The sequence below is a fragment of the Giraffa tippelskirchi genome, chromosome 4, assembly GCF_054371585.1.
Source record: "Giraffa tippelskirchi isolate mGirTip1 chromosome 4, T2T-mGirTip1v1.2.pri, whole genome shotgun sequence".
NCBI lineage: Eukaryota > Metazoa > Chordata > Mammalia > Artiodactyla > Giraffidae > Giraffa > Giraffa tippelskirchi.
The window spans coordinates 861,923-887,874 of record NC_137278.1 but is presented as its reverse complement, the minus strand read 5'-3'; the positions used below and the strand labels follow the sequence as shown (position 1 = coordinate 887,874).

Sequence of the window (25,952 nt, the reverse complement as noted above, 5' to 3'; positions counted from 1 at the left end):
CTGGCCTTGGAGGAAGACCACTTCACGGGAAGGGGTACCACCTGTACTTGGGCCCCTGGGGGCAGGGAGGCGGCAGCCTGGGAAGCCAGAGGTCCACAGCGGGCAAGCCCCAGCCTCCATTTCTCAGGATGAGGACTGCAGCAGCTTGGAGGCAGTGGGGGTGGCCTGGGGTGCAGCTGACTGAAGTCACCACCCTCCCCCCAAGACTGAGACAAGCAGCAGGCCTGGGCCTGGCCCCGGCAGTGTTTGCAGAGCACCCCTGAGGAGCGGGCGGCTCTGAAACCACTACAACAGCGTCTGGAGCTCCGGGTTAGTTGTGTCGTTAATTAGAACTCACGGCCGGCTCTGCGGTCTGTTCCCACACACCAGGCAAGTGCAGCTCGCGGGAGGTCAAGGTTAACCTCAGCCCTTCCCCTCTTCCGTAAGGACCTGCCAAGCAAACTCAGGCTCGCGGGAGGTCAAGGTTAACCTCAGCCCTTCCCCTCTTCCGTAAGGACCTGCCAAGCAAACTCAGGCAGCAGGAGGAATACCTGTCCCACACCTGACTCTTCGGGGCACAGGGGGCCAACCCCTGGTCATGGGGCCTCCCTGACTCTCGCATGGCGCCACCTCCTGGGGGCGGCTCCTGGCCACCTCTGCGCCCGATGGGTGAGGCACTGACTTGAGACACTGGGTTTCACCACACTTGTCCACCGAGTCCAGACGGGCTCAGGACAGGTGTGTCCACGCCCAGGGGCCGGCAATGCCACCCTGCCAGGCCGGTCCAGCCGGTTTCACCTGGGCTAGGATGACGAGGACATGCCCAGCCCAACGCCAGGCAGGAAGTCCTCTTCCCATGACCACGGCACAGCCCCCCAGCGGGCTGAGGCCAAGGGGGACACCTGCCGGGTCCTCAGGCCGCTCAGGCTCCGCTAGGCCCTCCACGTCCTCCTTCAAACCCCGCGGCAAACCCCACCCCAGGGAGGAAGGAGTCTCAGAGCGAGCTCCTGGTGGCCCAGTGGTCAGAACTCTGGGTGCCCCTGCCACGGCTGGGGTTCAGTCCCTGATGGGGGAACTGAGACCCCAGGTGACCCTTGCTGTGGCCAAAAAAGAAAGAGCCCTGGAAGCAGAACCAGCACTGGAGCCCTCGAGCAGGACAGGACAGCTGGGGGTGCGGGGCACAGACTGGGGGGAGCCGGCGGGGGCTGGGGGCCAGGGGCATGGCTCCAGGCCGGGGATGCCCTGGGGGGGGCAGTGCCACCAAGCTTGAGTGAGTCCAGCCAGACAAGCTGCACAAATGAAGGTTGGGCCGCAGTGCCCGTGGTGTCCAGCACAGCCTGAAGGCCTCGGGCCTGGCACCACCTCCTGGGACCTGGGGCAAGGCCAGTGCTGGGCGCCCACAGTGGCTGGATAGGGCTTGTGCACAGCCCTGGGGGTGGCTGGCTCCCTGGGCTCGGCCTCTCCTGCTGGGAACAGCCAGGCCCTCGGGCGCCCCCTACCACACCTCAGGGGTGTGGGAGGTGTGGGTCTTTTGGGAAGCACCCCTCACTGTCAGCCCCGAGCACTGACTGCTGGACCACAGCGGTGACCCAGGCAGCCCCTCATGCTGGAGACGCAAGTTCGTGGCTTCCAAGGGGCCGCCTGTCTGCCCATCCTCCTCAGATGCTCTGACAGCACCCTGGGGCCGCAGGAGGAGCCCTGGGGCTCCTGGCCCAGCACTTAGGGGCTGGACCCTCAGGCCAGGTCGGAGGCGGGGAGGGGTACCCAAGGAGTTCTCTCCAGAGGAGTGACACCAAGGCTGGGGGCCCTTGGACAGTGACCCAGGAGGTCTGTTTCCCAGGCGATTGGCCTCTCGTTGGCTGGAGCCACGAGCCTGCCAAGGGCCTCTGCTGGCCATGGTGACCAGACACTCATGTGCCAGGACTCCTCCTGGCCTGGAGCCCGAACAGGTGTGTAGCCCCCCCACCTGCTGGGGGGACCCGCTCTGCCTGGCTGCAGCGAGGCCAGCATGCAGAGGATGGGAGCACACGCCCAGTCGACGGCGCGGGCCCTGGGGCCACAGAGCCGACAGGACACGCAGGATGAAGAACCGTCTCTTTACTCGAATTCTGGGGGGAGGTGGGGGGGCACGCGTGGCGGCAGCTCAGCCGCAGCTCTTGGGCAGGCGGTAGACGCCGGCGGAATAGACGAGCTGCTGGTCGCGCACCTTCCTCTGCAGGAAGCCCTGGAGCTCCTGCAGGTCGATCTCGGCCAGCGCGGGGCCGGTAACAACGAACATGCGCAGCATGCTGTAGATGCGCTCCAGGGACAGACTCTCCAGGTTGGTCAGCATGGCCTGGATGTACGTCCAGAAGAGCTGGGGGAACAGCCGCGGGAGGCGGTCAGCCCGCCCCTTCCCGGCCCCCCCGCCCCCCTCCGCCCCGCGGGCGCCGGGCGCACCAGCAGCTCCTCCTCCTTCTGGTCGGCCTGCGAGGCCAGGCCCGAATCGCTCTCGTCGTCGCTGTCGACCAGCACCATGCTGTCCCGGTCCTGCGGCCGCTCCTCCTCCACCACCGAGAAAGTGCCGGCCGGCTCCTCGCGCAGCACGCCCTGCTGCAGCCACACGGACAGGCGGCGCCGCAGCAGCGCGGCCGGCATCTTCACCGCCTCGCTCAGCTCCTCCAGGCCCCAGCTGGCTGCGGGCAGGCGGCGGGGCGTGGGCAGGCGGGGCTCAGCTGTACCCCTCGGCCTCAAGGGCAGGGCCTAGGGGAGGGGCTGGGGGCGGAGAGCCGCCCGGGCCCGCCCACCCTCCTCGGGAGGCGGAGCGTGTCCTCCTCGGGGCACGGCGCGGCTGGGGAGCTCACCTTGGTCCTGGAAATACAGCAAGACCACAGCCTGCACGGGGGTCACCGCCACAGACAGGGTGCGGTCAGCCAGCTCCACGTCCATTGTCACCAAGCCCAGGGTATGCTTCCAGCTGAGCGTCCGCATGGCCTGGGGAGGACCGGGGTCAGCGCGGGCCGTTTGGTGGGTCCCGCTGGACCAGGCTTTACAACCCAGAAGCAGGCAGGAAAGGGCTCCCTGACCTGTTCCCACCCCGCGGGTGGCAGCTGCAGTGGCGGCCTGATGAGCACCCTGTGGGGTTCCAGTTCCCTCCCCTCAGCCAGCACCACCCAACAGCCAGGCCACTGTGTGCCCACGAGAAATGCCCACGTCTTGGCCCCAGGACCTCAGAATGTGACCTGACCTGCCGTTGTCGGTAGGGAAGACGAGGTCTGGGAGTGACGCGGGCCCTAAGCTAATATGACCGACCGGTGTACCTGTCAGAGGGTGGGCGGTGCCCAGACACGGGAAGCAGAGCAGAGCTGGAAGATGTGGGAGGGACTTGCCTGCAGCCTCCAGGAGGCCCACAGCCCCGCCCAGACCTCCACCTCAGACCTGGCCTGCAGGGCCAGGAGCAGGTCCCACCGCTCTGCCACCTGGTGTGCAGGCTTTGTCACGGCCACCGCAGAACAGCAGTGGACTTCAGCGCAGGTGGAGGGTGCTGCCAGAGCAAACACCTTCCCCAGAAACGTGGCTGTGGCGCTGGGGAGGGGAGGACTTGGAAAGTTCTGAGTTGCGTGCTCGTGAAAGCTGGGGTTGCCCTGGGGAGACTACTGAGAGAACCCCAACTAAGAAGGCCCTTCCAGTGAGGCCTGTCACAGCGTCACTGGAAACGACCGCAAAGGTGACCGCCGAAGTAGCGGCAGAGACGAGCTCCGCTGGTGCCAGCAGGGCTGGAGCTGGGCTGAGGTTTCCAAGTGAAGTGTGGGAGGTGCAGCCTGCAGCTTCCTCACTGCTCATGTGAATTGAGGGGGAAACCGAGGACCAGCGAGCCCAGAGGAGCGCACCACGCCACGTACTCTGCGGACAGAGCCCACGGGGCCCGAGAGGTCAGCTGTGTCAGCCACATCTACCAGCAACGTCCCGGGAGCCAGCACAGAGGGTCCAGGAGAGGCGTGGGAGCTCCGGTCCGTGCCCTGGATGCTGAGACCTGCGTGGGGGCCTACAGGCTTGAGGCCTCAGCAGCAGAGGCAGGGACGCTGGCCTGGGCCCAAAGGTCGGGAGGGAGGGGCGACTACCTGGGTCCCTCAACGAGGCTAGTTAAGGTGAGGTCACACGGAGCGGGGCCTGGGGTCCTCTCAGGAGAGGGGAGTCTGGACACAGACACTGGGAGACGCCGGGCGACAGGAGCCGGGGCCAGAGTGACGCACCCACAGCTGGGAGCACCTGGAGCTCGGCCACCGCGAGGCCAGAGGGTCCTCCCTTGGAGCCTGTGGAGGGGGCGCGGCCCTGCTAACACCCTGACTTGAGTTTCTGTTGGCATCACAGATGCCCTCAACAGATACCGCAACTGAGAAAACAGGTCTCTGTCATGTTTACGGCACCTGTCTGTGGTCTTTGTTACCGCCGCCACTGGGGACACCGGTAGGGTCACTCTGGGCCAAGCGCTGCCCCGAGTCCTGCAGCCTGCACAGCTCTGAAGGAGGTGTGACGCTGAAGCTCTCTATGGCCGGCAGCTGGCTGGATCTTAACCAGGCGCTGGGGCTCCGAACCGTGACCTTTTCAACCCCAACTTGGGTCTGCAGAGGGGCAACTGTGCGGCCAGCAGCAGAGGGCACGGCCATCCCCATGTGTGCGGCACCGCCCTCGGGCAGGAGACCCGCTGGGGACAGCAGAGGCCCCGTGGCCACGGGCCGGGCCCCTTGGCACCACCCCAGGGCCCACCCAGCCACTCCAGCACCCAGCGGGAAGACAGCTGTCTCATCTGGCGCACCGGCCTGAGAAGGGGGCCGTATGTGAGCCCGCCCGCGGACCCAGACGGCTGCCCTGGAGGAAGCCGGTGGGGCCTCTCCTGACAGGCGGGCTGGGGCACAGAGGGAGGCTGGGGAGGGCCCCTCAGATGTCTTCAGCCAGGAAGGGGTGTGTAGGGCTGAGGCGGGGGGGGCAGAGGTGGCTCCGGGACCCCGCCCCCCGCCGCCCTCCCCTGGCTCTTGAAGGAAGCCCCCAGGATCAGCTCTCCCGTGCTGAGCCCCTCCCCGCTCAGGACCTCGGGTCCTCAGCCTTAACGGCCACAGCCAGCCCTGGTGCCAGCTCGCAGCAAACCCAGAGGAGCCACCGAACACCCCGAGAGAAGCCGGGAGACGCCCAGGAGGCGCCCACGGAGGAGACGCACCAGGTGTCCTGGGCCGAGCACAGCTGCCAGCCCCCGGCTCTGAGGACAAGCGGGTGCACGCTGCAGAGGCAGCTCAGGGTCAAGACTTGCGCCAGCACCGTTGGGCACAGAAGGGCGTGCAGAGCGCACGCACACACACACGGGAGGTGCGTGCACACGTACATGTGGGTTCCCGGAAGAAAGTAGAGGGCGTGGACCCCAGAGTACAGTAGCAGGACTCGTCCGAGGCGCCAGTGGCCCCAGCAGCGCAGCCCTACCTTCAGCTTCTCATACTTCCGGCAGTAGACCTCCAGGGCCTCCCTGATGTCTTCGGGGACCTCCAGCTTCTCGTCCTTGAAGGGCGGCCAGAACTCACTGGACAGGATGACGGCGTAGACTCCGAAGGGGGGCTGCTCCTCGGCGGGCCGCTTCTCGTCCTCCTCCCGGATGTTGGCGTTGATGCGGCGTGAATCCGCCATGTCCTGGGGAGATGGGCCTCCTGAGGGTCTGGGCAGGCAGCGGGGATCCGGTGGCTGCGCGGAGCCCGGGCGCCCACCTTGAGCATGACCTCACAGAAGTGCATCGGGGCCTCGCCAAAGCGCAGCTTCAGCAGCTCCACGTTGCGGATCTCCCTGCAAGGATGCGTCTCTGAGGGGTGCAGAGCCCCCGCCGCAGCTGGCCCCTGCAGGGCAACACCCACTGTCCCGCACCCGTCCCCGGAGCAGGGACGTCCCCAGCCTGGGAGGCCAGGCGGGAGCCCTAGGAGCAGCCACTCTGAGCTCCCGGGCCGGCACCCGGCACCCGGGGAAGAGGCTGAGCACAGGCTGGTCCCTGCCAGGCCTGGGGACCGCGCTTGTCTCCGACGTGCACCGGAGCTGACCCAGGACAACTGTCCCGAGTCAGGGCCACGCCTCCCTCGGACGCGGAGCGCCCCCCGCAGGCCTCACCGCTCGGGGCTGAAGCTGAACTGGTGCAGCAGGCGGTCGGCCAGCAGCGAGCGGTACTCGTTGATGAAGAGGTCCTTGCTGCCGTAGATGCTGACCAGCAGGCTGATGATGTCGGAGGAGCGCCGCTTGGAGCTGGACTTCCCTGGAGGCCGGGCACACGGGCGCCTCAGACTCAGAGGCGGCACCGTCTGTGCTGAGCAGCCTTCCCAGCTGCACCCCCGGTGTGAGGCCTGGCCATGGGTCCCAGGTGGGGACGTGCAGAAACCCGTCACTCCTCCAGCGGGAGCAGCAGGGCGGGGGGGAGGCAGGCAGGGCACCCCCTAGGGCTTTGATGGGGCTACCGCCCGCATGGGTCCAGCCCGGCCAGGGGAAGCACCCTGGGGAACCAGGCCAGGTCGGGCACAGACCAAGGACCTCCTCAAGCTCGAGTACGTGTAGCGACAACCTGGAGACCAGAGCACCGACCCAACTGGACCCTCCTCCGCGACCCAGGGCCTTGCAGGGCTGCCTGACGCTGACCTGGATCTGCGTCCACGGGGTCAGGGACCCAGTCCTCCGGCTCGCCAGAGTCGTCCTCGCTGTCCTGGCCGGTCTCCAGGCTCGCAGGGTCTGTCTTGGAGAGCTCAACAGCCAAGTCTCCTGTCCCGTCCGAGTCCCCGGTGAGCCCTGCCACGATCTGCCGCACCGTGTCCTCCCGCGTCCTGATGGACATGCGCCCTCGCTGCCTGCTCCAGCTGACCGCGTGACCCAACCGACCCCGCAGCCAGCACCCACCAGTCACACGCTAAAGGCAAGTCCCTCAGACTCCACCGCCACCCCCCAAGATTAAAAAGCCGCCGTTGCCTGCATCAGGGGCTGAGATGACAAGACAGATCCAGGCCAGGCCATGCAGGGCCAGGGGGCAGCAGGCTCAAGTCTCTACCGCCCCCCAAGGGCTCCTGGCTGGCTGTGCTCCCTGGCCAAAAGTCAACAGGCTCTGTTCCTTGGGGTGAAAAGGCCAACACAAGACCCATCCTTCCTGTCAGCCCTGGGCCAGCTCGGAACAAGGCAAAGTTGAGCCTGTGCGTCTGTCTGTGCTAACCTGGCCCTGGGCCTGCATACGGGTGTGGTGACCCTGGGCTGCAGGCCCAGAGCCAGCACTGACAAAAAGGAAAGGTGCCAGCTTGGGCCGCCCGGTCCGGGAGGACAGCTGGTGCCCAGAGGACAATGCCTTTTCACTCCAGCAAGGCCTGCAGGGGGCTCAGCTGCCCCGCGCTCACCGCAGGTACCGGCGGATGGGCTCACAGGCCACCTCCAGGACGACCATGGATGGGTCCAGGACGCGCAGCGCCTTGATGGCGGAGATGTACAGCGTGATGATGTCACACGTGTTCACGCCTGCGGTCGGATGGGAGACCCCGAGCCACACAATGATGTGTAGGTAGACACCCCAGTCAGGTGACCGGCAGGTCCCACTGCGACGTCACCCCCAGAGACCCCCGTGATCTGCAGGAGCCGCCCCCTCCCCCAGCCCCACCAGCTGTACTTGAAGAGTGGCTCTGTTCTCAAAGGGCGGGTCAGAACCCCCGCCCCCCGAGGACAACAGAAAATACTTCTTAACCCCCTCAGTCCAGAGGAGCAGGCCCAGGCTCCCAGGTCTGGGCCCGGAGGGTGAATGTGGGTGGGCCTGGCGGGGTGGCACCTGGGTGGAGCAGCCGCGTCTCCAGGGCAGCCTTGAGGGACACGAGCAGCTGCGGCCTCTGGTCGGTCCTCTCCAGGCAGTACTTGAGGTCTTCCACAGCCGGCCTCGAGTCCGGGAAGTCTGTGGGGAAAGGCTGGTCCTGGCACGTGCACACATGGTGTGCCCACAGTCACCTGGACGGAGGCCTGGAGGGCGAGCGGCCACACCGCCACAGGCTGCAGAGAGAGGGGGGCCCAGTGTGGCCTGTGTGTCTTCAGGGACCCGCACCCTTGAGCACAGCCACCCCGAGGGTAGATGGGCGGAGCAGAGCCCAAGGGCCAGTGCAGAGCGAGGGGGGAGACAGCGCCTCTCCTGTCCTGCTCCAGACGCAGGGGTCCCGGGGTGTCCCTGAGCCCCGCCCCAGGCTGAGGGCAGAGGCGAGGGCAGGGGCTCCCGGTGGGCGGGCTGACCTCGAATGATGCTGAAGAGCTCCTCGATGCGCAGGCCGGCATAGATGCGGTAGAAGAACCTCTGCACGTGGCAGCGCCACCGGCGCAGCGTGTTGCCCGGCTCTGGGGACGCGGGCCTGCTGGGGCCGTCCTGCAGGAACACCTTGCCCAGCCAGCCGACCACTCTCTCAATCCACTGTCGGGAGAGCACAGATGTGGGGCCCCAGGGACCAAGCCCAGGACAGAGGTACAGCTACCTGCCGCGGGCTGGTCCTTGGGAACCCCAAGGCCACCTGTCCGAGACCAAGAGCACACTGAAATCAGAAGATGAGGGGCCCAAAGGGGCCTCCTAGGCCCATCTCCGGCCACAGCTCTCACAGAGGGCGCTGCGTCTGAGTGGAAGGACACACTCTGGGGACCGCGCACCCAGCCACCGGCAAGGCCGCCCCGACAGTCCGCCACCCGGGGGCAACACAGCGCTCCTCGGGCCTCCAGGCGCACACGGCACCCTGCTGCAGGGACGCTCGCGCTGAGCACCACCCCCAGCCTCAGCAGCGCAGCGCACCTGCGTCCTCAGGAGACAGGCGGCAGGACGCAGCAGAGTGGGGCAGGCTCTCCCACGACGCTGTGCAGCCCAGGGCAGCCCCCAGGCCACCCCCCAACAGCATGGATGCCCCAAGGCCCCTGGCTGGGACACCTCAGACCTTGGGGCCACCTCTGGCCACGAGACCCTGCACAGATCTCACTGAGCACATCACAGGTTCTTCCTCGGTGACACCAGGGTGGGCCCAGGATGACCAGCCTCCACCCAGCTCCAAGACAGCTTCAACCACCAGCAGTGTCCTGATTCACCCAGGTCACCACACTCCACCCACTTCTAAAGCCGAGGTGTCTAGTCAGCGTTGCCAGCAGCCTCTTCTCTAGTCCCCAGGGCGCATGCCGGCGGGGCCTCACCTTGTGGAACTCGCGCAGGAAGGAGCGCTCGTACTCGCCCCGACAGCGGTCCTCCATGCGCTCCCGGGTCACCTGGTGCAGGGTGCTGGTCACAGCCTCGGCGCTGACCCGCTCCAGCAGACTGAGCCTGTGCCTGGAGAAGAGCCCTGCCCGTGGAGCACAGAGCGCACGCACCCGCCCCGCACTCTCTGCACATGCCTCCTGCAGCCCTTGTTGGGCCAAAACTGCACCGGGGAATTCAAGGCAAAGCTGCTGAGATGACAGAGGACCGGTAAGGCACCTCCTGCTCTCCCCAAGTGGTCAGCATCTCTGGCTACTGGGGCCAAGGCCTCGTCCATCTCCTAACAACGGCCCTCAAATAACAGCTAAAGATGTCACGACTCCAGCCACGTAAACACAGATGTAGCAGTCTCTGCTTCTCAGCACTGATCCTGACCCATGATGGCAGAGGATCCCAAGAGAACAAAGCTTCCGTGGGACACCCCACACCCTCCGTCCCGTGAGAAGACTCTGACGGTTGCGTGGCTGCCACTTCATTCAAACTGACAAAATCATCATAAGGAACCATGGGACGTCCCGAGTGGTCCAGGGGTTAAGAATCCTCCCAATGCAGAGGATACAGGTTCAATTCCTGGGTGGGGAACTAAGATCCCGTATGTCATGGGGCAACTAAGCCGCCATGCCACAACTAGAGAGAAGCCCGTGCGGCACAACAAGAGATCCCGCATGCCACAGCCAAATACAAAACAGGGAAATTAACATTTTATAAAAGCGAGCATCCCCAGAGAGTCGGGGATCCCTATGACAGGACCTGGCTCTGACAACAGACTCCTTCCCTCCTCAGAAGGCTAGAAGGGCCATCAGTTTGACCAGCACGCTGGTCTAATCTCTATAGAGAGAGAAGAGATAACAAGCGTACTTTCCTCAATTCCAAGATAAACATCATTCCACTTCTGAGAGCCTACAGTAGGCACAACAGAATCCTGCACAGCACGGGACATTCAGAATCATGCAGTCTTAGCCTAAGCAAAGTACAGAGTCCTGAGCCAGGGTGAGTGACAGATGCACCGATGACAAGGACAAGAGAAATGAACTCAGAGCACACAGCCTCCTGAGAGCCCTCATACTGACAATCAGGGCGAACGGCAGAGACCACCCCCAGCCAGCTCACCAGCTCTCTGCAGAGGCCGCTGGACCCAGAGGGGCAAGCAGGATCCGGGAGGGACAGGGACACAGGACACGCAGGCTAAGTACTCACAGGACCTGGCTGAGCTGGTGGAACTGCTCCAGCGCTTGGCGGCACCAGCACTGCTGCTTGTCACTGCCGCACCCCGCGCACAGCGGGCTCTGCAGAAGGCGGTAGTACCGGCGGCGGGCATACCTGCTGTCCAATTCCCCCTCCAGTTCAGGGTCTGTGCCTCCTTCCCCCTTTCTCTTACTCTGCATGTAAACTCTCAAGAAGCGCCCATAGAGGCACTGGATCATCTCCTGAAAACTTCTGGGAGTGGAAAAGAACAGGACGCCCCGCAACGTGGTGTGGACCTTTTCCCGAAGCCCCTGAGCACCGGTGCCCATCAGCAAGCCCAGGCGAGTCCATTTCTCCAGCAGCTCTAGACTACGCAGGTAGGGATCCAGGCGGCTCTCCAGCAGACCAAAAGCATCCAGGAGCAACAGAAGGCACTGGGGTTCGTCCGCACAGTTCTCGCGCTGAGAGATGGCATTCCAGAACTCGAAGGAGATGTTGGCCTGCAGATCGTTCTGCAGCACCTCTACGAACCACTCCTCCAGGACCGAGTGCAGACCGTGGCCCCTGAGCACCTCCACCGCCGCCCGGAGCTCCTCCTCTTTTGGAGGGACGGCACCGCTGGTCCGGGAGGACGCCTGCAGTACAGTAAGCCGTGAGAAGGGGACGCAGCGCAGAGGCGAAGAGGGCGGAGACAGGTGAGGACAAGCGGGAAAGGGACAGCGCGGATGGAAGGCCACGGGAACCCCGCCGTCCTTCGTCGCAGGGACGCAGACCCACGCGAGGGAAGGACTGTGGAACACGGAGGGAAGCCAGGACGGGCGCCGGCGGGCTCGGGGCCCCGGGCACCCCGCGCCGCCCCGTCGCCCTCTTCTCGGGCCTCACCAGTCCCAGCGCGGCCGGAGGCACCAGCCCGGTGCTCACGGTGTTCCAGGCCGCCAGCAGCTCCTGCGCAGGCCCCACGTCACGGCCCGCCTCCGCCGCCACCGCCATCTGCGCCCACCAGCCCTCAGAGCCGATCGGCGAGGCGCGCCGCGATGACGCAGGGTTAGGCGCTCGCGCGCGCGCACGCGCGACAATGACGCACACGGTGCGCGGCGAGAGGCGCAGGGCGCTGACGTGTGCCGGGGCGGGGCGAGCGGAGGCCGTGCGCAGGCGCCGAGGGGAGCGGCAGCGGCGGTTGGGGCGGCGGGCCCGGGCGGAGACCATGACCCAGCAGGGCGCGGCGCTGCAGAATTACAACAACGAGCTGGTCAAGTGTGAGTGGCCGCGCGGCGACGCCGGCGGGCGGGCTGGGAGGGCGGCGGGGTCTCCGGCCTGCAGGCCCGGGCCGGCGCTGGCCCGCCGTACGCGGCTGTTCCGGCCGGAGCGGCCCGGACGCCGGGCCGAGCGGCGGTGTGGCCGCCCGGAGAGCCGGCGTCTGTGGCACGAGCAGGGTGCGCGGGCCTGACGCGCTCGGCCCCTCAGACTGCACGGGGGCTCGCGCGGGGCTTTCTGAGACGCCAGACGCCCTGGGACGCGGGCCGCCGGCCTTGTCTGGGTGCCCCGGCCTTCGCTGGCCGCTCGCCTCGCGCGCCGGGGTCGGCGCTCCCGTTCCCGCCGCGGCCCCCGGCGCCCACCGCGCCCGCTCCCCGCCCGCCCCAGGCATCGAGGAGCTGTGTCAGAAGCGGGAGGAGCTGTGCCGGCAGATCCAGCAGGAGGAGGACGAGAAGCAGAGGCTGCAGAACGAGGTGAGGCAGCTGACGGAGAAGCTGGCCCGAGTCAATGAGAACCTGGCGCGCAAGATCGCATCTCGGAACGAGTTCGATCGGACCATCGCGGAGACAGAAGCCGCCTACCTCAAGGTGGGGCTCGGGGGCCGGGTGCTGGCCCCGGGGCGCCTAGACAGGTCGTCGGCCCCGTGGAGTGACAGTACTGCCTGGGTCCTACTGTTGGCGCCTTGTCGCCGGCTCCAGACTGAGCAGCAGCAGGAGCCAGAGCCGACCAGGGCCTGGCTTCCCAGGGTGTGAGCAGTGGGCTTTGGACTAGACGCAGAGGGGAGCAGGGCCCCGGAATAGGAGAGGGCGCTGGGCTGTGGCAACTTTCCCATGGGAGGAAGAGTGTTACCTGGCTGGTGTCTCTGTTCGCAGATCCTGGAGAGCTCGCAGACTCTGCTTAGTGTCCTGAAGCGAGAAGCGGGGAACCTGACCAAGGCCACAGCCTCGGAGCAGAAGAGCAGTGGAGGCAAAGAGAGCTGAGGAGGCCACGGGTGGGGGTCCTGCCTGTGGCTCAGCACTCCAGCAAGCCTGTCCTCAAAGCATCTTTGTTCTTCAGGGAAGCAGCTTTCTCCGTTTGTTGTCTTTGGTGCCAAGAGAGGCAATTGCCAAGCTCCAGTGGCTCTGGGTGACAGGATGGCCCTGGGCGTAGCCCACCAGGTGGGGGTCCTAGTCCTGCACTCACACAGGCTCTGGGGAGGGCCCTCACACCACCTGGGGCTGCAGGGAGGGCCCCACTTCTAAACTCAGCACTGTGGGAGTCCTCAGACTTTGTCCCTCAGCCAGTGGGTGCCGAGGTACGTGGCGGAGGGGCTGGGGCCCTTCTTCGCCTCAGAGCTTGCCTTGGAGGCCTGTGACTGTCAATAAAGTTTGTCTTTGTGAAGATCTATGTCAGCCTGCTGCTTGCGTAGGGTGTGGGGCTGCCAGGTGAAAACGGCACCCCTCCCCAAATCAGAACACACACTGTTGCTTAGCTGTCATGTGGTTCCTTTTGAAGGCGAGAGGAGGACCTGGGGTGACTTTCCCTGTGTCCAGCCTTGTTGGCCTTAGGGATGGAGCTAAGGGTGCCCCTGAGCATTTCCTGTGACCCTCCGCCACACCCCCTTCTCCTGAGCTTAGCACACAGCCCACACTTCAGTGAAGGTGCCACTACTCCTGGCATCTAGCAAAAGGCCGGGCCCAGGGGACCTTCTTGGCCTCAGAGCCACTGGGAAGGGCTGCACTCCAGCTCAGTAACTCCCAACCCTGCCGGGCAGCACAGCACCCGTACTTCCCACTCTCTGGTCACAAGTGGCCTCTGTGCAGCCTGGGGCCCAGCCCTTCATCCTGAGTCCTCTCTGGGCCTGTCTCCTTGGCTTGTCAGCCCCCCTGGGGTCCCCACAACTACTGTCTCTTGGGGCCGGGCGGATTGGGAAGCATGTGTCAATTGAAAAGGTCTACAGAAGCCTGGGCCCACTTCTCCCAGGAAAACACCTTCCTGCCTCTCAAGCCTGGCCAGCATTTTTCCTGGGCTTGACATTTCAAGAGGAAAAGACTCGCTTTTGACGGCTGGCTTGTGAACGGCCTGGCCCCCCCTCCTCTGTCACCACCTGTCAGTTTTCCCGTCTAAACAAGCAGCCCTTCTCTGTCCACCCCCAGTCCTTGGCCCTTTAGGAAAACCACTTCAGACCCGACAGCTGTAGTGCCCCCTCTCCCAGACCCATAGCGTTCCAGTTCCCAGAAAGCTTGCCTGGTGTCCCGCCTCCCACCACAGCTCTCGCTGAGCTGCTTCTGGGGGGCAGGGGCAGCCCTAGAGACTGGGGGAACTCACAGGGCAGGCACAGGGAAGACCCTCACCCAGCCAAAGCGTGGCTGGGAGGGGAAGCAGGGCAACGAGGGCCACAGGGGTGGGGAAGAGCCTGGGCCATGCTACGCGGCGTAGGGCGTCCGTCATTTCGGGCCACCTCCCTGGGCACATAAGTCCACGCTGGTCCCACATCAGACCCTGGGTGGGTGGCCTCCCCCACACTGCATTGATGTATCCTTGCAGACTGCACCCCTGCGCCCCCTCTCCCCAGCCCAGGACCATGCAGGAAGGTAGAGGCAGCTCATCCAGTGCTGTTTATTGAGTCCGTCATCAGAGGCGGGGAGAGACTTGCCGATCATCAGAAAATGAGTGGCTGACGTGTGGGTGTGGGCTGGGGAAATCCGAGTCCCGTCAGCCTCCACCCAGACACGCCTGACAGCAGGACCAACCCCTCCCCACAGGCAGTGCCCACAAACCAGGATCAAGAGTCCCAGGTGCCCCAGGCTCGGGCCCTGAGCACCGGCCTGCTTGTGGGGCCCCAGGCAGGGCGAGAGGGATGTGGGTGGGCAGAGCCTGGCAGGCCGGAGGGCGTGCAACCTCCAGACACTGGAGGCTCAGCCTTGGCCATCCTGGTTGGGGGGTGGGAGGTCAGAAGTAGAGGGCCGGCTCACTTCGGAAGTCCGAGAGGTCGTTCTGACCGGCTGGGGTGAGCTGAGAGAGGGTTGTGGAGGCAGTCAAGGGGCTCGTCCAGGCGTTAGAGCCCCCATCTTGTCCATCTTCCCTGGGTGCCCATCCACCCACCCGGCCCTGCTTACCATGACCTCCTTGGACGGGGACTCCTCTGCGCTTGGAGTCCGCTCCAGCACCTGGTCCGGCCACTTGCTGAAAGCCACGGAGTGCTTCGGAGTGTAGCTGGACAGGCCTGCAGGCCGAATGGGTGGACATGTGGCTGCAGTCACATGGCCTGGGCCGCCCCACCCCATCCTGCCCCCAGCCCCGACGGGCACTCACCGGAGCTGCCGTCTGGCAGCCGCGGGCTCTCGGGCTCCACGCTGCTCACGAATGTGGCCCGGGGCAGGAAGATCATGAGGGGCTTCTCCGCCGCGCCGTCAGGGCTGGAGGCCTCTGCGTCCTCCTTCGTGTCCCCCTCCTCCTCCTTCTCCGCCTCCACCTCCTCCTCCTGCAGGGAGCTCTCAGGGGGGTACTCAAACGTGGTCTGCAGGCTCTTGTCGTTGAAGGAGATCTTCATCTGGGGGCAGGGGGTGCATCAGCGAAGGCCCTGCTGCTGGGCCTTGGGGGTCCTCCAGTTGGACAAGGCTCGGTGCAGTGGCCTCCCAGGGGTGCAGTGGGGACGTCAGACCAGAGCAGGAGCCCAGCACTCCATCAGCCCCGCGGTGGGGGCTGCCCCTCATCAGAGAAGACCCTCCACCTGGACCCTCAGGCCAAGGGTGCCCACCTGGGCCCTGGCCACCCCCTCCCACCCCAGGGCCCCCTACTCCTAGTGACCACTGCTCCCAGGGCCCAGACCCCAGCCGCACCAGGAGCCCGAAGCCAGGGGGTCTCCAGACGCCTCCAAGGCAGTCCCCAGGGTTGCAGGCCTGCCTCTCGAGGGAGGCAGGGCACCAGGCACATCTCCCAGCCTGAGCCTCCTGGCAGGAGCAGGTCCAGCTGAGGCTGTGCTTGGGAGCCCACAGCTTTGCTTCCAGCAGCCCCTCCTGTCGGCTGGGGCCTTCCTCCAGGCCTGAGTTCACGTCCCAGCTTGCCAGGCACCGGGATGATCCTACCCGCCCTGCTTAGCACAGACCACCGCTGCTGGGCCAGGGCCTGGCACACCCCAAACCAGGCCCCCAAGGGCCCACATGATATCTGGCAGCTGCCCTGTGCCAGGCTCAGGAAGGGGGCACCAAGTGCTATCACCCATTTTGCAGACTGAGAGGCAGCCGGAGGCTGCCCTGAGTGGGGGTCAGTGACCCTCTTCTCTCACTCGGACTGCCTACACGGTCTTCGCCCACCCCGTCCACTTGGCAGGCCCCAGGATTCCACGCCTGGGCAAGTCCTCTCCTTTCTGCTCACAGGCCTCAGAGCCCAGACTGTGGTCTGGGCAGGGAGGGGCCGTGGGATCAGGACCCTCCCTCTCCGGGGCCCAGGGACAGGTTCCCACCGCCTGCTCTCGGGGCTCAGCCGGCCAGGCGGAGTGGTAATGAATACGGGAGCTGCCTGCCCACAGCAGATGTGAGCAGCCCTACTGGAGCTCGAAATATTAAACTCCAGGGCACAGGACACCACAGCCAGCTCAAGTTCCTCCTCTTCCCCTGGAAGGAGTCGGAGGAGGCAGCCAGGCCCCGGGGCGAAGAACCTTGGGGCCTGGGGACAGCGGGAGGGGGAGGGGTCTCACGGAAGAGCTGGGCTTGCGGTCCTCGGCAGCAGAGGGCCCGGCCTCGGGGGACATGCGCAGGGCTGCCCAGGAGCGGGCGGCACTGCCCTGCTGAGCCAGGGTCTGGAAAGAAGGGTGGGGCTCCTGCCACCTCCCGCAGGCACACACAGCTGTGGGCAGCCTTGCCCGCCTCTGCCCGGCCCACAGACCCCAACCGGGCAGGTCCCGAGCTCAGGAGCCGCTGCCCTCTCCCGCGCCATCCGCACAGACGAGCGGTCAGGGAGATTGGCAGACCACCACCAGGGGCGGGTAAAAGCGGGATCGAGGTGATCGCTTCTGTCCCCAGACCAGCCCCCCCGGGAGGCCAAACGGAACAGAGGCCTGACACAAGGGTGGTCGCCCGAGTCCACAGATGCCCACCCCCTGCCGGGGCCACCGGCGCAAGCCTGGAGCCTCCTCCACCAGCCTCCCCACCGGCAGGGGCCTGCCCTGGGCTAGGGGCTGCCTGTGACTCGGAGCATCCCACCTGGGCAGCTGTGTGGGGTGATTTCGTGGCCCCTGTGGGGTTGGAGGCAACTGACCACCTTCCCCACCGCTCCCGGAACTGGCCCTCTGAGACCTGGGGCCAAAGACCCCAGGAGGAGCCCAAGGCAGGAAGGGGCTTCCGGCACAGAGGCCGCCTGGCCTGGGCCCGCAGGGAGCGTGCCCCTGGATACACAGCGTTGTCCCTGAGGACCCCGGGCCCTCTGCGCCCATCCCCCTCTGCTGGGGACAGGGAAGGGCCCGCTGCCAGGGCCCAGCGGATTAGCACGCTCTCGTTAATCTGCATGACCAGCTGCGAGCGGGACACCGAGGGGGCTGGGCGCAAGCAGGCCCCGAGCCTGGCACGGCCTGGCCAGGCAGGAGGGGTAGGCCCACAGGCCTGGCTGCAGCCAGCTGGGGCACACAGCGGGTCACGTTCCACCTCCCTTCAGTCCCCAGGCTCCTCATGAGCTCAGGCCTGTGGGTCACAGGACACCCTGCGATGCGTGCGCTGGGGGGACGCGTCTCCAGACCCCAGGCGGACAGAACGGGCAGGGGCTGCGGCCAGAGGCACCCGCAAGAGCCTGGTCACCTGACCGGCGGGGACTTTGCCCTGTGTCGCCAGCAGGTGGGTCCTGGCTCCGCCTACTTCACCCTCACCCCACCCCGTCGGCAGGGCTGGCGCGTCCCTGGTCCCTGGAGGGCGTCCACCCTGCACTCTGGGCTGGGCGCTGGGCTCCAGCAGTCCCAGCCGGGGGAGAGCACCCACCCCACCCCGTACCCCTGCACACGCCGACCCCACTCAGCTCAAGCTCCAGGGGGCCACAGGACCACCCCACATGGCCCCAGAGGGGTTCCCACGATGGCTCAGGTGGGACGCCCTGAGTCAAGGGCAGCCCCCCCATCAGTGGGGAAGCTGAGTGGAGGGTCCATGCCTGCTCCAGCAGTCCTGGGCTCTAGAAAGACCACACGGAAGAGTGGGGAGTTGGGGGAGTGGGGGAGCAGTCCCCCAGGGCAGCCTGAGGACCAGAGGGGTGGGCGGTCGGGGGCTTGGGCGCGGAGGCTGAAGCCCTGCAGGCATCGTGCTGGGCTGGGCGGGCGATGGGCAGGTGAAGAGGGCAGAGGGGAGGGGAAGAGCTGCCAGACAGGCACCTCATGGGGGAGAGGCCCGCGGTGCCAACCCCGGGAGGCGGACCCACCAGGACGGCCGGGGCAGGGGCAAGAGGAGCGTGGCCATCCTCCCCGAGCAGCCAAGGGGAGGTAGGGAGCCTGTCTGTGCCTCTGCCCAGAAATAACTAACTGGGGGCCGTGTGTGCCCCCGGGCACGGCTCCAGGATGCACAGCTGGCTGGGCGCCCACAGCTCAGGGCAGGGCTGCGCCCTCCACAGACGTGTCACCGGGCAGCCTCCGCCCTCGTGACGAGCTGTGCCCCACTGTCCCCCAGAAGAGGCGGCGGTCTAGCTCCCACCCCGCCCGGGAGGCCCCCGATATCCTGCTGGCCTCCAGACCCCCACGTCCCTGGACTGCGGGGTGGGGGGAGCGGGACAACGAAGAAGCTGGCTGGCTGGAGCCCGGGCGGGCTGAAGCCAGGGCATCGGGGGAACAGACAAGCAGGACAACGGGGCGGCCACGGCCAGGGTGGCCCGGGTCACTGTGAATGGCTGGGCGGCCCCATGCCTCCGTCCCACCCAACGGGCATCCCGCTCTTCCTGGAAAGGGCAGCTGGTGCTTGCCTAGGCAGAAACCGCCCCCGGCAGGTCGTGCTGCTCTGGCGGGGCTCTAGCCAGACCGCTCGACCTTGCTAAGCACCATCCATCTGGACCCCAACCCAACCCGAGGCTGGCACCGAGACAGGGACCAGGCTGCTCCCAGGGCCAGGCCAGGCCGCAGGCTGCTTCCTCCCGTAACTTCTTCCCGTCCTTCTCACCCCCACTCAGCCACACGCGACCCCCACAGCCCTGCCCCCAGGCTTAGGGCTGCAGCCCTCCGGACCCAGGAAGCAGCAGGCAGGCTTCCAGAGTGAGGGCCGTGGGGCTGGGATGGGGGCTCAACAGAGAGCTCCATGACCTCCACTGCCCTCAGGCCCACCCTCCGGACGGCAGGGAGGGAGCTACTGCCTCCACGCCCGAGGCTAGCAGGGGAAAGGAGCCTCCAGCAGCAGCTGGGGCCAAGGGTCAGGACACAGGAGCAGGAGCAGACGGGAGAGAACAGGCACGGGGGGTGGGGCTGTGACCGTGGCTGCCGGAGGGCGCAAGCGAACAGAGGGTGAAGGCGAGGTCAGGCGGGCAGGGCGGGTCGGAGTGGGGGGCGCCGGAAGCGCAGCGGGGGACGGGCACGGATGCCTGACCGGGCAGATGGGAGCAGCAGGAGAGGGTGATGCAGGGAGCGAGGGCAGTGCCAAGGCCAACCCCGAGGCAGGAAGTCGAAAGGAAGCAGACAGGCAAGGTGCCACGTCTAATTCGACAGCGCCAGCAGGACGGCGGGCGAGGGGGCTCCGGTGACCCCTGCACGTCACCGCCCCCACATTCCCAAAGACACTGAGGTGAAGGGCAGAGGCGGCTTCGGGGCGAGCAGAGAAGAAGGAGATGCCGTCCCGGGGAGGGTGCACCTGCCCGCAGACCCTGCTGATCACAGTCCTGAGGAGGGGCCTTGGGATCCGCCCTGGGCTAAGACACTGCTGCTGGAATTACCAGGAAGAATCTGAGGAACGTCTCTTGTGCCCAGAGGGTGCCAGACCACCAAGCAGCCGGCACAGTGGGGCTCCAAGAAGGCTCCTGGCCCTGCACCTGGGCCTCTCCTCCCCAGTGAGGGCAGCGTTTTCATCACTCCCCAGCCACACAGCCCAGGCTCAGATCAGCCTGTCACACACCAAGGGCTGGGTCAACCCTCACTCAAAGCCAAGTCCTGCTAAGCATGAAGCCGGTATGCTCTCTGGGGAGCTGAGTAGGAGTCCCGCCCCATCCAAATCAAAGGGCTTCCTGCCCCTTCCCACTTCCACCCTGGCCCCTGCTACCCGCACAGGCCAGGACCCGAAGAACATGCCAGGCCACTCCTCGAAGCCAGGGCCCACCTGGGACAGGACTGCCCGGCCAATTCCAGAGAGAGCCACGAGAGTCAACAGGAAGACATGGCCCTGGCTAGACCCACCGTCCCCACCAGCCTTTCAATGTCCAGAGCCCCTGGGTCCCTGGGATCCCACTGGAACCTGTGCCAGGGACTCCCCCAGCCCAGACTCTCCTGGAGCGTGCACAGCCACCAGCCCCCGCTGGTCCACGTAGACGCCACCCCACACCCAGCCCAGGTGTCCTGGGAACAGGCCATGCGCTACACCCACAGATCTGTGACCTGCCTCCTCTCCCCCTCACTGCTGGGGACTCTGCCCCCACCACTCACCTTCTTTCTTGAGGAGCCAGCCTTGGTGAGACAGGACTTCTGCAGGGCCAGGTAGCCCCCGATCACCTCGATCTCGTGCACAGTGGGGTAGCGCTTCTTCAGTGAGGTCCCCACGGCAGCAGGGGGCTCCGAAACGCTGCCTGGCTCCTCTTCCTCAGCCTCCCTTGGCCTGGCCTCGCCGTTGGCCTGCACGGCCCCTGGCTTCCTCTTGGGCACCACTGTGAAGGTGTTGCCACGCCGATGCTGGAGCTCTGACAAGTGCCCAGGCCTGGTCAGATGTGGGTGGTACTGGGGAGGTGCACCAGCCCCAGAGCAGGGCAGTTTGGCTTCTTGGGGTAACTCGTCCTCCGAGTCCACCTCATCAATGAAAGTGATGGGCAGCCCTGGCCGCCCAGGCTCCCTGCCGTTCTTGGCCAAGCCAGGAGCCTGGAAGCCCTGGGCAGGCTCAGCTTCAGTGGCGGCCAGTGGAGACGGGGGTGGTGAGGGCGGCCTCTGCCACCTGACAGCAGGGTCCACAAGGGCAGTGGCTGGTGCGGGGCTGCCCTCCCTCTCCTTTCCGGAGGGGCTCCTCCCACCTGCAAACACACCATCCACTCCAGGTACCTCCTGGGCTTCACGCTCCGGGCGCTGGGAGGCCCAGCCAACTTCTTCCTCTGGAGGTGCCACAGACCGCCTCCCTTCCCCAGGAGGAGCCCCAGAGGTCTTGCTCTTGGGGATGACTACAAAAGAGTTTCGAGAGTTCACTCGAAGGCTGGCCAGAGCCCGGGCCTGGAGGTCCCCGGCAGGGATCGTGCCCATGTCTGGCTTGGAGGCCGGCCGTATCTCGAAGGAGTCATTGGTGCTGGTGGCCGCGGAGATCCACTGGCGCTGGCTGGGAGTGGCACTGGAAGGGCTGAGCGTGGGCAAGGCCGCAGCCGCGGCTGGAGTGGCACTGGGGGTCCCCGGGCTGGGGGACTGGTGGGCGGGGGCCTCCCCCGACTCCACCTTTGGCTTCCACTCACCTGGCCCAGGCGCGGAGCCCTCAAAGCCGTTGGCAGCGCCGGCCCGGGACTCCGGGGCCGCGGGCCCGTTGGGGAGTGGGCGAGTGCCCGCACTATGGCGCAGGCCCCGCGGGTGGACAGTGAAGGAGTTGCTGCTGGTCTTGTGCAAGAAGTCGCTGCGCCGGGGCCCGGGGCCAAGGCGTGAGCCGCAGCGCTCCGGATCGGACTGGAAGCAGGCGGCGCGCTCGCCCACGCGCGGAACGGCCGGGCCCGGAGAGGGCGGCGGCGTGGGGCGGACGCGCTCCGGGCTCCCTCGGCGGCGCGGCGCGGCCGGCGGGTCGAACTTCTGGAGCAGGCGGCTGACGCGGCCGGGCGGCGGCGGTGCCTCGTACACAAGCACCTCCGCGGCGCGGATGCGGGCGGTCCCGCCAGGACCGAGGCCCGGGCTTGGCGCGGGCGCGGCCGAGGGCGGAAAGCCGGGCGCCGACTCGATGATGAGGATGTTGTCGGCTCTGATGGTGCGCACGCCGGGCACGCAGCAGTACAGCTCCAGAAGCTGCTCCGCGGGCCGCCCTCCGGGCCCCGCCGCGCCCGCGCCCCCGCCGCGCCGCGCCCCGTGCCGCCGCTCCGACTCGAGCCGCATGAACGGGTTTTCGCGCAGCGGGCCCAGGCTCTCGGCCAGCACCAGCGGCTCGGTCGCCGGCCCCGCGGTCTCCGTCGCGCCCGCCCCAGCGACCGGCGCCGCGCCCCCGCCCAAGGCCGCCAGCTTAGCCCGCTTTCGCTCGAGGATCTCTCGCTTCCAGGCAGGCATCGCGGCGCGGGGCGCTGGGCCCGGCCGCCCCAAGCCGGCCATGCTGCGGAGTGGCCGCCGGAGCCAGCGCGCACCGGGAACTGCGGCCGCCGCCCGCCGCCCGCCGCCGGCCTTCGCGCAGCGGCCACACCCCCGGGCCGCCGCCCATTGGGGGAGAGGCCCGTTCAGGCCCGCCCCAGCCCCGCGGCCCCACCTATGGCAGGGAGCGTAGGAGCCACGCTGATTGGACAGCGTTCTCCCCGACCCTGCCCTCCCGCGGACCTCAGTGGACAGCGCCGAGCGCCGGAGTGGATCCCTATTGGGGAGGCCCCCTTGGACACGCCCGTGACGCCTCACGCCCCTCCAGGGAGGCTCACACTTCCGCCTCTGCTCCCTAGGCCCGCCGCGCCCAGAAGGCGGAGCCAGGAGGGGGCGGGTTCTGCCCGGCAGGCAGGCCAGACCCCAAGGGCCTCGCTTTGCGGTTGACCTTGGCTGCGCTCCGTCAGTCCGCCTGTTATCCCGCGGAAAGCGCGGTGGAAGAAAGGCCAACCCAGTACTGGAAGGCTGTCCCGCTCCCGTGAGCGGTGCGGCGGTTGTACGCCAGCCTCCCTCTTCCTGGCCCAGGTGCCTATGGGTCCAAGGACTGCCCACCTGCGGTCCTCGGTCACCCGCGGGGCCACTTAGCGGAGATACCAATGGCTGGAGCCCCACCCAGTGCTGAGTAATCGGTTTCTCAGGAATCCCTGATTTTTGCTGGCCCCTAGAATCCACTCTTGTTGCCCAGACAAGTAGTGGAAACTATCCACCCTTGGTCATCCAGGGCCCACCAAGCACGGACGTGAGTGTGGAAGCCGTAAGCAGGTCCAGAGGAAGGGAACTACTTCCTCGCACACAAGCAGGCCCACAGCACTCCAAGGCAGACAGGGCAATAATAGCCAGGGCACATTCCATTCACCTGATGAACCGCCCCCATCCCAACGCTGACCTTGAGGGCACACCTTCTCTGTCTACTTGCCTTGAATAAGTTCACTGCCCCTGGAGGGCTGCACAGAGTTCACTACATTCTTTCAGGCCTGCTGGAGCCAAGGAGAGAAAGACAAGTTGGGGGTATGGGCAAGGACAACTGTCACCTGCCTCTCCATCACCTGCTTACAGTCAGCAGATGTTCACAAATGACACTGCTCCCTCCCACGACACTCAACTTTTCAGAGACCAGGCTCCAAGAGCACCTGGGCCTCTGCAAAGACCCAGGGCAGGTTTCAACCCTGGGGCCCTTCTCCACTTCTGTGTCCCATGGCAGTCTGCAGCTATCACTACAGTAACAGTACTTGTAACAGCCCAGTCTATCCAGCTGGAGAAAAGAAACTGGATTTCAGCCTTCCAGAGCTCAAATGTTCCTTCAGGACTCTCCTCAAATCACCTTCCCAGAAGGAAGCTGAACATTCTTGCGCTCATCCCTTGTATGCCGACCAGATTACCTAATCCTGAACTACCAGAATTCAACAGGGCAGTGACAAAACACACAAACTAAAAATAACATTAAAAGAAAACCCAACCCCAAGGGTCAGTTTGTATGTGGTTTTGACACAAGCTGTGCCGATGCTGGCTGGGTAGGAGACGTTTCTGTAACTGTGGCAAACTAGACCAGCCTCCAACTCAAGCATCTCAGTGGTTCAGGCCATGCGGCATCCATCCTAGGACAAGGGTCCTGAAGCTGTTTCACTAGAACAAGAGTCCAGAAAACATGTTCCATAGAGGGCGAGATGGAATAATTTAGTCCAGTGGTTCTTACTAGGAATAGCTTTGTCCTCCAGGAGATTTGGTAATGTCTGGAGACACTGAGCTGTCACAAACGAGGGGTGCTCCTGGCATCTGGTAAATGGGGGTCAGGGGTGCCACTGAACATTCTATGATGCCCAAGACAGCCTCTCCCTGCACACACACAACTGAGAGTGATCTGACCCAAAGGCCAACCGTGACCAGATCAAAAGACCCCATACACTGCAGGCCACATTCACTTTCTGTCATGCTGTTTTTACAACCCTTTGACGATGTAACTTATTTTCAGCTGAAGGGCAGTACAAAAACAGGCCCCAGGTCATAGTCTGCTGACTCCTGCTCTGCAGATCAGCAAGGCCTACAAAGACTCTGATGTCACACAAGCTGCCTTTTAGGTCCTCAACATGGGCCCACCCCCAGGTTGTCTTCACCCTGGCTCCCCAGGCAGGAAGCAGGGATTCTCCGAGGGAACTACCCTGCCATCCACCCAGAAGGGTGGAGCCAACTTCCAGCCCTTTCTCACCACCTCAGCTCTGTAACCAGGCACGCCACACAGCTGGAAGCATCTCAGCATTAACCCTCAAAAGGTCAGGCAGCAACTGTGTGTTTCAGCAAAACATTCTCTTATTTTATTTTCATCTCAGCAAATGTTCTCATTTGGCACCTAACTGGCATCAAACCAAAGCCCTCAGAGTGACAAGCGTGGGCTGAGACCAACTGCAAATTTCCCATGTGTAGGTCTCAATGCCTATTCACATCAGAACACCTGTTCCTCTCTCTGGTCCCTTAGAGTGGCCTAAATGTCTCAGGTGCACTAACACTGCCAGCCACAAAGGTGGTGGAAAAGCTGGGATAGGAAGCCAAGCAGTGCCTTAAAAGTAAGTTCTTTTCTCAGGCGACAGATCTCCGTATAGGGTCTGGGTCACGCTTATTCAACATCCTCCCGTCTGCCTGGGCTGGAATGAAGAAAAAGCTGTCCTCCGCAGTGCCACTGGGGAGAAGACACAAGCTGGTTTACACTTTTTAGAGCTCAAGCATCTAAGACAGTCTTGTCTGGGGAGATGGGGACAGTAAGCGCTCGGGTCAGCACTGCTGGCCAGGGCCAACCCCGAGTCCAGCTTTGCAGCCTTCGCACACGGTGCACTTTGCCAGAATCCATGAAAATACTCAAGAGCCCATCAGGATATTTTACTTATATGCAGTTTCTGTCAGAAGTTCAGGATTGTCTGGCCTTCTCAGGATCCTTCTCGGGATCTCAGTTCAAGATTAGCTATTCAAAGCATGAAAGAAGAGAGAATACACTTTAAGAATCAAGGCTGCTCTTTTTAGCCCTGCTGAGGGAACAATTTCAGACATGACTGATCGAAAACCAGGCACGCAGCAGGGCACAAGCTGCTCTCAGACTCAGATTTCTCCTCTGGTGCGGTAGACATGGGACCTCGGCGTGGGGCCCAGCATTCCAGTCTATCTTCTGCGAGGCTAGTTGACCCGGCAGGCACGGATCATGAGCAGTTGCAGGAGAATGAAGACCGGAGACGTGATCAGGCCGAACCAGAGCTCTCGCGTTTGCTCCACCAGCTTCTGGCACAACAACATCTCGAAAACGAACTTGAGGCTGAGAACTGTGAGGACCCAAAAAAGGCGGAGCACGGCCAGCCGCTTCTCTCCATCCTGGAAGAGTCGCACGGAGACGATGGTGGTGAAGTAGGTGCTGAGCCCGTCAGCGGCGAAGAAGGGCACGAAGACGTCCCACCAGGAGAGGCCAGGAGCCAAGCCGTCCACGCGCAGGGCTAGCAGCACGGAGAACACCAACAGGGCCAGCAGGTGCACGAAGATCTCGAAGGTGGCGAAGCCCAGCCACTGCACCAGCTCCCGGAGCGAGAAGAGCATCGCGCCGGTTGGGCGCGGGCCGGGGCCCGGCCGAGAGTCCCAGCTGCCGGGCTACGCGGCCGCGCCCTCCTAGCCTCGCTGGCGCCTGCCGCCGCCGCGGCCAACGAGAGGCAGCAAGCGGCCCCGCCTGCCCCGGCCCTCGGCCCCGTCGTGCGGCCGACCCCCAGGCCCCGACCCGGGACCCCTCACAGGCTACCCGCCGCCGCCCGCCGCGCTCGGACGCCATGCCCCGCCGGGCGCGGCCCTAGGACGTCACTTCCGGCCGATGCCGGAAGCCGG

General features: G+C 65.3%; 4 protein-coding genes across 12 annotated transcripts; 1 reads left to right on the top strand and 3 right to left on the bottom strand.

The window, feature by feature from the left end:
* Positions 1–519: 519 nt before the first annotated feature.
* On the bottom strand, positions 520–11,829 carry ANAPC2 (anaphase promoting complex subunit 2). Of its 7 annotated transcripts, none has more exons than XR_014082954.1 (15): positions 11,291–11,829; positions 10,421–11,043; positions 9,163–9,295; positions 8,230–8,404; positions 7,781–7,900; positions 7,359–7,476; positions 6,619–6,800; positions 6,100–6,241; positions 5,709–5,784; positions 4,386–5,634; positions 4,080–4,271; positions 3,861–4,003; positions 2,823–2,952; positions 2,419–2,654; positions 2,062–2,335 (listed from the first exon to the last, which is right to left on the bottom strand). XR_014082954.1 is itself a non-coding variant. In XM_081593391.1 (13 exons), exons 1-13 carry the CDS (start codon positions 11,612–11,614, stop codon positions 1,890–1,892), a joined length of 2,826 nt encoding a protein of 941 aa, XP_081449517.1. In that variant the 5' UTR covers positions 11,615–11,829; the 3' UTR covers positions 520–1,889. The 7 variants fall into 7 exon arrangements, 2 of the variants coding, with proteins under 2 accessions (XP_081449517.1, XP_081449518.1); XR_014082953.1 differs by having other exon boundaries at positions 3,861–3,991; XR_014082955.1 differs by having other exon boundaries at positions 4,080–5,634.
* Positions 11,557–13,042, top strand: SSNA1 (SS nuclear autoantigen 1). Of its 2 annotated transcripts, XM_081593395.1 has the most exons (4): positions 11,557–11,664; positions 12,050–12,249; positions 12,535–12,628; positions 12,719–13,042. In XM_081593395.1, the coding sequence occupies exons 1-4, from the start codon at positions 11,613–11,615 to the stop codon at positions 12,901–12,903; spliced, it is 531 nt and encodes a 176-aa protein (XP_081449521.1). In that variant the 5' UTR covers positions 11,557–11,612; the 3' UTR covers positions 12,904–13,042. The 2 variants fall into 2 exon arrangements, with proteins under 2 accessions (XP_081449521.1, XP_081449522.1); XM_081593396.1 differs by having other exon boundaries at positions 12,535–12,732.
* Positions 13,043–14,246: 1,204 nt separating this feature from the next.
* TPRN (taperin) lies at positions 14,247–22,123 on the bottom strand. Of its 2 annotated transcripts, XM_081593365.1 has the most exons (5): positions 21,987–22,123; positions 20,235–21,773; positions 14,957–15,194; positions 14,761–14,867; positions 14,247–14,656 (listed from the first exon to the last, which is right to left on the bottom strand). In XM_081593365.1, exons 1-5 carry the CDS (start codon positions 22,065–22,067, stop codon positions 14,594–14,596), a joined length of 2,028 nt encoding a protein of 675 aa, XP_081449491.1. In that variant the 5' UTR covers positions 22,068–22,123; the 3' UTR covers positions 14,247–14,593. The 2 variants fall into 2 exon arrangements, with proteins under 2 accessions (XP_081449491.1, XP_081449490.1); XM_081593364.1 differs by having other exon boundaries at positions 20,235–22,123.
* Positions 22,124–24,389: 2,266 nt separating this feature from the next.
* On the bottom strand, positions 24,390–25,913 carry TMEM203 (transmembrane protein 203). Its single transcript, XM_081593383.1, has one exon. The coding sequence runs from the start codon at positions 25,671–25,673 to the stop codon at positions 25,263–25,265; it is 411 nt and encodes a 136-aa protein (XP_081449509.1). The 5' UTR covers positions 25,674–25,913; the 3' UTR covers positions 24,390–25,262.
* Between the last annotated feature and the right edge of the window lie 39 nt (positions 25,914–25,952).

Coding starts and splice junctions, on each gene's coding strand:
- TMEM203 (XM_081593383.1), bottom strand. CDS start 25,673: ATGCTCTTCTCGCTCCGGGAGCTGGTGCAGTGGCTGGGCTTCGCCACC.
- ANAPC2 (XM_081593391.1), bottom strand. CDS start 11,614: ATGGTCTCCGCCCGGGCCCGCCGCCCCAACCGCCGCTGCCGCTCCCCT. Junction 6,242..6,618: donor CCCCGTGGACGCAGATCCAG/GTCAGCGTCAGG, acceptor CCCGGCCTCCAG/GGAAGTCCAGCTCCAAGCGG. Junction 2,336..2,418: donor AGAAGGAGGAGGAGCTGCTG/GTGCGCCCGGCG, acceptor CTGTTCCCCCAG/CTCTTCTGGACGTACATCCA.
- SSNA1 (XM_081593395.1), top strand. CDS start 11,613: ATGACCCAGCAGGGCGCGGCGCTGCAGAATTACAACAACGAGCTGGTC. Junction 12,250..12,534: donor CAGAAGCCGCCTACCTCAAG/GTGGGGCTCGGG, acceptor CTCTGTTCGCAG/ATCCTGGAGAGCTCGCAGAC. Junction 12,629..12,718: donor GGAGCAGAAGAGCAGTGGAG/GCAAAGAGAGCT, acceptor TTTGTTCTTCAG/GGAAGCAGCTTTCTCCGTTT.
- TPRN (XM_081593364.1), bottom strand. CDS start 22,067: ATGGCCGGCTTGGGGCGGCCGGGCCCAGCGCCCCGCGCCGCGATGCCT. Junction 15,195..20,234: donor CTGGCTCCTCAAGAAAGAAG/GTGAGTGGTGGG, acceptor CCCTGCCCCCAG/ATGAAGATCTCCTTCAACGA. Junction 14,868..14,956: donor GCTGCCAGACGGCAGCTCCG/GTGAGTGCCCGT, acceptor TTCGGCCTGCAG/GCCTGTCCAGCTACACTCCG.